Below are 8,926 nucleotides of genomic sequence, written 5' to 3'. Positions count from 1 at the left end.
TATCGTCCATCTTGTAACACTCCAAAGAGAAAGGAAAAATTGAAATCGCATCATATGACCCCTTTAAATGTGTCATCAAAACAAAAACGATAATTATACTCACGGTTGTAACATGGCTGAGGTTTTGTTCGCAATGCATGCACATGTAAGCGAAAATGTGAGTCGGATTGCAAGGTTTAGGTTTTATATAAAACGACTTTCAGAATCGGAATTTTTTTCGGATTGCCGAAAATGAGTGTTATGTAAACACAACTACTGAAGTATGCCACAAGAAAAACTGCTTCTAGCTTCTCACCTTATTTCAGGTTTTGATAAAGATTTATAATATAGGCATTTAATTTGGGTAAATAATGGATACATATTCACATAAACATGAATCATATGCCACAAATTTTCTATGGAGGCACTGGGTAGTACAGAGACTCGTGGTGTTACTATGGTAACGGCCATAAACACGATGCAGCGCGAGGTGAGTGACACAGAAACCATGTTCAGGTTTACAAACTGAAGTAAATCCTTTGTTAATTCATTGATTGAAGTTAGCTAGCGTGCTGATGATGTGATTGTGAACGAACTGATTCATTTAAACGTCGAATCATTTATTTTAAGCCGTGAAAATTTTATTAACAAGGTAACCAAGACGGAAGAATAATGTCAGACTCTGATGAAGATGAGCTTTTGAAAGCGGAGAAAGAGGATGAAGAAGGACCGGGAGAGAGAGATGATCTTGAAAGAAAAGAGAAGGAGATTTCAGAACAAGAGGATCAGGTAACCCAAATTTATATAGACATTAAGAGCCAACTAATAACGTTAACAGTCATCAAGTAAGGTTAATAAGATTTCGTTTTATTGTGCATTTTTATTTTATATTATATATACAAAATAAGCATAAAAAAAGAATTAAGATTGATGCATGATTTTCTTTATTACCAGCTAAAGCCCTGTCCACTAACCCAGGACATGATGGCGAAAAGCTTGTCCTTATTGTGTCGCACAGGGAATGGTCTGTCTCATGCCTATGTCCGACTTGACCTTAAAAGCAAGTAAGCTTGTCTAGGACGTTCTTCTTATTCCCATCATTTCCAACATACTATCATACACATTTACTGTATCTCAAGTATAATTTGTACATAACCATTTTAACTTGGTTTTCACCGCACCTGTCTTAACCAGGGGTCTAACAAACTTGGCCTTGCTCAGCTCCTTCATCCATCTGCGCTACTTGGACATCTCCTCCAATCATTTATCAGACTTCTCTACATTGGCTGATCTCACCCAGCTGCTGTGGGTGAAGGGAGACAGCAACCTGCTTCAGAGGTTTGAGGGTCAGCCGTTTGGCCAGCTCACTTGCCTACAGTGGCTCAGCTTTGCCAACAACCGCCTATTTGATGCTAAAGGTCTTGGAGGTCCAGCACTGGAAACCCTCAATCTCACTGGTTAGTTAGGTCCATTTAGTAGATTATTGTACTAGTGACAGTGAGCTCTTTTTGTACTCTAGTACCAACCACACTGGTTTCATTCAGCAAATCTAGAGTGGTGTATTTAGCTTTATGTATCATATGTGATTCATTAATGTGAATACAAAAAAAATCATGAGCTGGCATTGTTCAAATTTAATTGTAATCTGCACTACAGCAACATTTCATGATATATTTTAGGTAATGGTATCCAGAGTATGCAGGGCTTGGAATATCACAATCTGACCAATTTGGTGACTCTCGAGCTAAGAGGAAATTGTTTGGAAACTACAGATGGCATTTACCTCCCCAATTTACGCCACTTGTATCTGGTATAACTGCTTGTATTTATGTTTATTGTAGATAAAAGTACACGATACTGATTATCTCCAACTACCATCTTGCACTTTCACCCAACTATTTAGGCTCAGAACAACATAAAGCGATTGGAGGGTTTGGAGAAGCTGGAGCGTCTCAACACTCTTCACCTCAGAGATAACCAGTTAGAAACACTGAATGGACTCAGTCCCAACATGAAATGTCTCCAGTATCTTAATGTCAGGTAACAGAAATGCATTAGCACCAGGTTTGGCATTTTCCCAGTCTCTGTGAAATAGAGGAAGCAAATGTGTCTCGCTAAATAGAGTTATATTACCGCTGTCTGATAACCCTCCTTTTCTTACCTTAAGGGGGAACCTTATATCTTCTATGAGGGCTTTGCGAACTTTAGTGAGTGTGGGGCAAACACTGAAGGCCCTTGTGCTCTTGGACAACCCTTTAGCAAAGACTGACGACTACAGGCTGTATGTGATCTCACATCTCTCTCAGCTGGAGCGACTGGACAAGGATCCCATCACGGCTGGAGAGAAGTCTGAGGCCCAGGAAAAGGTGCGGAACCATATTCTGTGGTTAATTAATTATCTTCACTGTTTTCATTTAGTTGTCAATAAAGGTCTATCAGACAGTATTTCAATTGTAATATATTTTTTTTAGGAATTTGAAGATGAATATGCTGAAGATCAAGAGGATAACTGAATAGGCTGTGCTACATTGAATATACTTGTAAATATAATTGTATATTCAATAAAGTCTACTATCACAAAAAGTTCTGGTTTCATTTCATGTAATATAGTTCCTGATGTGATCTTAATAGCTGTAGCCGTTGGTAAAATGATACTGTCTAGCACTTACCACTAGATATAATTACAAGGTACATATCACTGTAATCTAATTCCTACTATGAAGAAAACAAGGAAATGCATCTCATTGCGACCTAATTTACAAAATGAAATCAATGTGTTAAAAGGAAACAAGAAAGAATGTGAATAGAAATTGGGAGCTTAAATAGCCTTTGTTCGTGTGTGTTTTATTTTTCTGCAATGTCACACACGTTGATATTCCACCAAGAGAGAACAAGAAATGTCACTTCCTGGTTTGTTCATACCCCCATATTAAAGGGGCAGAGCCTTTTTCTTTTGTAAACTGTAAGCCTGACATAGGAAATAATAGTCAGATTTTTTTTTAATGGAACCACTTATTGAACCTTTAGACAAAATATAAAAGAGGATCTAAAAAAAAGTTTGCATATGTTTTATGTTTTGCATTATTTTTGGTACATTAGGCTTTTATGGCCCATATAGTATGAAAGGCCTATAATGAGACTATGGAGCTCACAATCAAGGAGGAAAAACACAAGTTTTATTCAGAAACAGTAAGATGATAAGCTTAATTTTATGATCAAAGCTCTGTAGTTTTGATTGTGGGGGAAAACATGTAATGCAATACAATGATGATTGAGAGGTGTTAAAATGTATCAAACTGGGTACATGGTTCTAAAAATAAATAAATAAAATATGTGAGTAATCAAGTAAACCTAAGTTGCTTCAGTCCAGCGAATGTTCATCTTGAAATATTATTCAGATTTTTATTATTATTATTAATAAATAAATAAATAAATATATATATATATATATGTTAACCTTACGTTTACGTTATAAAAAAAAATCAAAACATCAAAAACCTGGAGGTAGCCATTTATAGAATAAGAATTTAGAATAGTTAAATTCTTGGTAAGAAAAGGTATGGGCAATCAGTCAGAAAGCAGGATGCATGAAGAAGATTATGTACAATAGGTTTTTCAGTTTTGGTGGTAATTTAGGGATCCTAGAAATTAGTGTATCAAATACAATACAATGGGCTTTAAAGGGTTAAATAGTTTCCGCACTCCTTTCCTCAAGACGGTCACCGTGACTCGAAGAATCATTGATTCAATCAGCTCCTTCGGTGATTTTACAACAATCGCAAACATTTCATCATTGAAGATTTTACTCAAGTGTAAAAAACCGAACTCACTTCTGTCACACCCTAATCTTATTTATGCAAGGTTTAGTTTGTCTGCGGTCTCTGCCCTGATCTGGCAACCTCTCCTCTTGTTGCGAAAAGCGCTTCGTCCAATGGTTCGCTTTATCGGATGAGTTGACAGCTGACGTGACGCCTCACTTAAAAGCTACAACGCAGCACGTTACCCGCGTCCCACACCGTGCTCGGCTCTGGCGGCTACTGCGTTTGTCTTAGCAATTACAGATTAACGCAGTTTCAGAAGGGTTCATTTTTCTATAGTTATAGCACTCGCGTTCATTTAATCGCACACAGTTGAAACATGAGCTATCACAAACCCGACGAGAAAACTCTGCAGGCCCTGAAAGACATCGCTAACAAGCTCAGGATTCACTCCATCAAGGAAACATGCGCCTCAAACTCTGGGTAAAATCTTCAGCACTTATTGAAATTCATGCGTAACATCTTTCTATGATGGCGAACGACAGATTTGCAACTGTATGTGTAACGTTACGTTTATCTAATGTGTCGTGCAAATGTTCACTTGTTCCTGCATAGCACGTGAACTTGGCGAGGGGGCCGGGCACATTTATGTTACTAATTAGTTTCGAATTATTCGACCTTTTTAGCTATTATAAGTGAGTCATTAGCTTTGCACTACTTACGCGACATATTTGAGAGCTTTTTAGCCCATCGTGGCCTCCAAGCGATGACCAGTGAAAATTGGCTTAGCCTCTCATCGCCCCTGTCATTAGCACAGGAGGTTATGTGGGATTATAAAGTGTCAATGTTAATAAACGTTAAATCATCGCGTTTAAATTCCACTCGCTGGGCTGCAACCTGTTTTTATACAGGCTATGGCTGCAACTGATTGATTGTGGCGTTTCCTAAATGAGTTGTTCATTTGAGTCGGATCTCTTCAGAGCAGTTGTTGAACCTGTTCACAGACCCGATTCAGAAGCAACAACTCCTGACTCGCTGAACCGATTTAGCTGACAGAAGATAATCTAATCATACAGATAAAACGTTCTGGAAATGTGTTTGGCCTCTTGACTTGTAATAACAATGAGTTGCGTTTATAAAAAGTCAAGACGTAAATTAACTATTTTTAATGCAAATTATATTTAGATTCTAGGCGACTTTTTAAACTGTTGAATCATGGACAATCACCCTTTTATACGTACTAAACAATAAACAAATTTATACATGATAAACCGCAATATATGTTTACATAAAGACTTCGTAAATCGAGCACGTAGTAGTACCACGCCGGGTCAAGACGACGTGATGCCGCAAAAGGATCTTTTTTGAGCCGGTTCTTTGAAACAAACTTCGAAAGAACCGTTCTGCGGAAAAGATTCGGACTTCCCATCACTAATTAATTTATCCTGCGAGCTCGCGGCTGCACGCTTCACCTACAGGTTGTCACGTGGAGGCGTGTAGGTCTTGTGGTTTCCGTTGAGCTGTGGGTTAAAGTGCTGTTAGGCTCCATGAAGTTATCGTCTGCTGGAAATCACATCAGAAGTATGTGGCAATAAGCAGAGTTCAAATGAAGCTTCCGTGAAAGTAAAGCTTTGCTTTGGCATTGCTCAATCTCTGAGCGCGGTTCTCTTTTGTGACCACTATTGCCACAGATGGTAATTTCTCAACATGAACTAAAATCGAAGAGGGGAATTTCTAAACTTGAAGAGGATAGAAAGGCTGTTTTATTAGATGCCTTCATTATATTTTGTAGTGGACACCATTTATCAGAGGGTTAATTTGTTACAATAATCTGCACACACCCTTGCTGGCATGCAACAATCTTTAATTCATTGAAAATATTGTAGAGGAATTTCACTGAGTGTAAACTTTTACCTGATACTGTTTGTTTTACGGTTATGATGACACTTCCTCTTTTTCTGTTCCTTCTCATTTCTTTTTGGGTCAGCGTGTTTGATACAAAAGTCTTTTTCCCTCCTCTCAAGGATGATCACTTGTATACATGTAGAAGTTTAAACAAGGCAACAAGGAAGTATTGATCATGACTCAGACTTTTGTCTGTACCTTTTACAATCTTATCCTTCATTCTGAAACTGATCAGTAGAGATTTGTTTCTTAACACCTTTTACGTTTTCTTTATTTCAGCCTAAATGAGTCACTGTATAGGACAAAGATGGTAATTCATCAATGGTGTTTTGTTTAGTGGAATGTTAGGAATGTATTGAACAATAACATAAGACTGCATGTATTTCCACAATAAAATGTTCATGTTGTTTTTTCAACAGATAGTTTTGTGACTACTCGATTGCATGAGTGCTTTACAGACTCTGACTTTAAAGATCATGTTGCTTTAAACCACTTTGGGAACAAACAAACTAACAGTTGTACTGCACCCTCAATTCAAGTTCAAGCTCAGTCATTTGTATGTTTTTAACAGTGTGTTTCAGCTTAACGTTTTGATAGTAACCAGTTTTTTTAATTAGCTCTGTTTTGTATGGAAGCCCGTTTTCACTACGAAATAATAAAAAAAGATATTTGGGACTTTCTCACAATTATGAGTTTATATCTGTCAATTCTGACTTTTTTTTCTAAGAATTGCATAGAGAAAAGTCAGAATTGAGAGGTATAATCAAATTTGCGAGGTAAGAATTGTGAGATTTCTTTATTTTTTAAAGAATTGTGAGATTTCTTTTTTTTTTTTTAATTCCATGGTGAATACTGGCTTCCAAAGTTCGGTGAATCACACGCTCATTAAAAGAATAACATTTCAGTCCTCTTACTTGCCCTCATGTCGTTTCAAATTTGTATGACTTTGTTTCTTCTGTGGAACACAAAAGGAGAAATTCAGAATAATGTACAGGTCACTCTTTTTCATGTGATTTCTGTGATAAGCTTTTAAAGCTTATAAAATAAACAGGTTTGGAGTGACATGAGTTTGAGTAAATGAGTATGTTGATGTTCTGTTACATTAGCTTTGTACCTCAAAAAAAGCAAGATAGATGTCATGGTTTGAGTCCTTAATCTATTGCACTGTTGTCCCTTTATTAGAATATTAGAGGCTACAGCCCTTCTGATCATTAAATGGCTTATATATGATGTGCCTGGTTTGGCAGTAGCTGAAGTCATTGATTCTGATAAGGTCTGTTACTACACCTCAAACCCCAATGATGACAGTAGCAACTTTTGCCCTTTAGTGCCATTTGCAATCGTGTTCTAGTTTTGAAGTGAAAGATAACCTGCATGTCAGATTGGTCTTTAACGTCCAGCATGTTTGAGCTGATGGTTAAAGGTTGATGGCTGGATTGATGATACTGATGTGTTTTCTACTCGCAGACACCCCACCTCATGCTGCAGCGCTGCTGAGCTCATGTCAGTGCTGTTCTTCCACACCATGCGCTACAAAGCCGATGATCCTCGCAACCCCAGCAACGACCGCTTCATCTTGTCCAAGGTGGGCTTTCAATCTGTGTTGAGCTTCTTTGCAATTTTTAGTTTTCTCAGTGCTTAGAGATTAAATGTATTCCATCCCTCATGTTAATGTTTTCAGGGCCATGCTGCTCCCATTCTGTATGCTGCCTGGGCAGAGGCTGGATTCATCAAAGAGTCTGAGCTGCTAAACCTGCGCAAGATCGACTCTGACCTGGAGGGTCACCCCACCCCTGTGAGTAAGACCACCGCATATACATTAGCTTTCAAACGTTTGGGGTCGGTAAGGTTGTTTTAATGTGTTTGGAAAAAAACTCATATTCTCACTTAGGCTGTATTTATTTAATTATAAAAAGTAATATTGTGAAATGTTACCATTTAAAATAACAGCTTTCTATTTTAATGTATTTCAAAATGTAATTAATTACTGTGATGGCAAAGTTGAACTTTCACCAGCTATTACTCCAGTTTTCATTGTCACATGATCCTTCAGAAATCTATTCTAATATGCTGATTTGGTGCTTAAGAAAGATTTCTAATTATCAATGCTGAAAACAGTTGTGGTGCTTAATATATTTTTTGGTAAACTGATATTTTTTAAGATTCAAAATAATTATTTTAAATATATATCTTTTGTAACATTTATGCATTTCTTAACTATCACTTTTAAATTTAAATGTAATGCATCCTTGTTTAATAAAAGTATTAATTTCTTAAAAAATACTTTTGATTGATAGTGTATGTACTTTTATGCTATAGATTCTCTTTAGCTTCTCATTAGCTGCCAACATGAACTCATTTCATCCACAGTTCATTTCTCTGGTTTCATTGAGTACTCTGACGCACCATTTGAGACAACCAGCCACCTTAAATTTCCACGAATGATGAAGCTTGGTAGAGGTAGGATGGAAACTGAATTCTTCCATTAGAATGATAATCAAGTCTCTCCTGTATAATCTCTTCTTTTTCCTCCGTCAAGACACTCTAACCTCTTTCCCCATAGATGTTACTTTGTATGGCCTAGAGCTTGGTCTTCTTACTATGAAGAAAGGCGAGTTTTCCCGTTTTCTTTTCAAGCCCAAATATGCCTACGGGGACCTTGGATGCCCCCCACACATACCTCCATTAGCCACAGTCCTCTATGAGGTGCAAGTCCTCGATTTCCTGGACTCGGCACAAGTGGATGAATTAATGGATTTGAGTATGGTAAGATTTTTATGGTAATGATTTTTTGGTGGTTGTGTCAGAGATTGTAATCTCAACATTGTTCCTCAGGAAGAGCAGAACAATGTTCCTCTGTCCACATTTCTGAATGTACTGGACACACAGCGGAGCTTTGGCAACCTCTGCTTCAATAAGAAGCGCTATGAAGATGCTCGAGAGCGATACAAACAGGTTCTGTGCTTATAACTGTTTTGTTAGTTTCTAAGAAATGAGAGTGAAAGTAAATGGATAAAGAAAAATTGTAGTTTATTCTAATACCTAATAATAGACTGTGTTGTAGCAGTCGTGTCACACTACTGTTGGTCCATGGTACAGGCCATGACACTTTTGCAGAATCGTGAGCCGGTGGATGAAGAAGAGAAGAAGTGTCTTGAGGAAATGAAATTGCCTTTCCTGCTCAACCTCTCACTCACGTACCTCAAACTGGAAAAACCCCAGAAGGCCCTTTGCTACGGTCAGAAAGTACTGGACATCAGCCCTCAGAACACTAAAGCGCTCTT

General features: G+C 37.7%; 2 protein-coding genes across 2 annotated transcripts in view; both read left to right on the top strand.

The window, feature by feature from the left end:
- Positions 1-430: 430 nt before the first annotated feature.
- Positions 431-2,501, top strand: lrrc23 (leucine rich repeat containing 23). The gene is made up of 8 exons (XM_016500897.1): positions 431-469; positions 632-768; positions 934-1,043; positions 1,174-1,436; positions 1,659-1,789; positions 1,883-2,019; positions 2,147-2,345; positions 2,451-2,501. The coding sequence occupies exons 2-8, from the start codon at positions 652-654 to the stop codon at positions 2,490-2,492; spliced, it is 999 nt and encodes a 332-aa protein (XP_016356383.1). The 5' UTR covers positions 431-469; positions 632-651; the 3' UTR covers positions 2,493-2,501.
- Positions 2,502-3,915: 1,414 nt separating this feature from the next.
- LOC107699589 (transketolase-like) overlaps positions 3,916-8,926 on the top strand; it is a 12,623-nt gene continuing 7,612 nt past the window's right edge. The window contains exons 1-3 of the mRNA XM_016500895.1: positions 3,916-4,220; positions 7,110-7,227; positions 7,324-7,437. Coding sequence (XP_016356381.1) covers positions 4,117-4,220; positions 7,110-7,227; positions 7,324-7,437 — 336 coding nt within the window. The 5' untranslated portion in view covers positions 3,916-4,116. The remainder of the gene's footprint in view (positions 4,221-7,109; positions 7,228-7,323; positions 7,438-8,926) is intronic.

This window comes from Sinocyclocheilus anshuiensis, unplaced genomic scaffold (assembly GCF_001515605.1).
Source record: "Sinocyclocheilus anshuiensis isolate Anshui unplaced genomic scaffold, SAMN03320099.WGS_v1.1 scaffold879, whole genome shotgun sequence".
Classification (NCBI taxonomy): Eukaryota; Metazoa; Chordata; class Actinopteri; order Cypriniformes; family Cyprinidae; genus Sinocyclocheilus; species Sinocyclocheilus anshuiensis.
The sequence above is the reverse complement of the archived record's forward strand: the minus strand, read 5'-3'. Positions and strand labels throughout refer to the sequence as shown.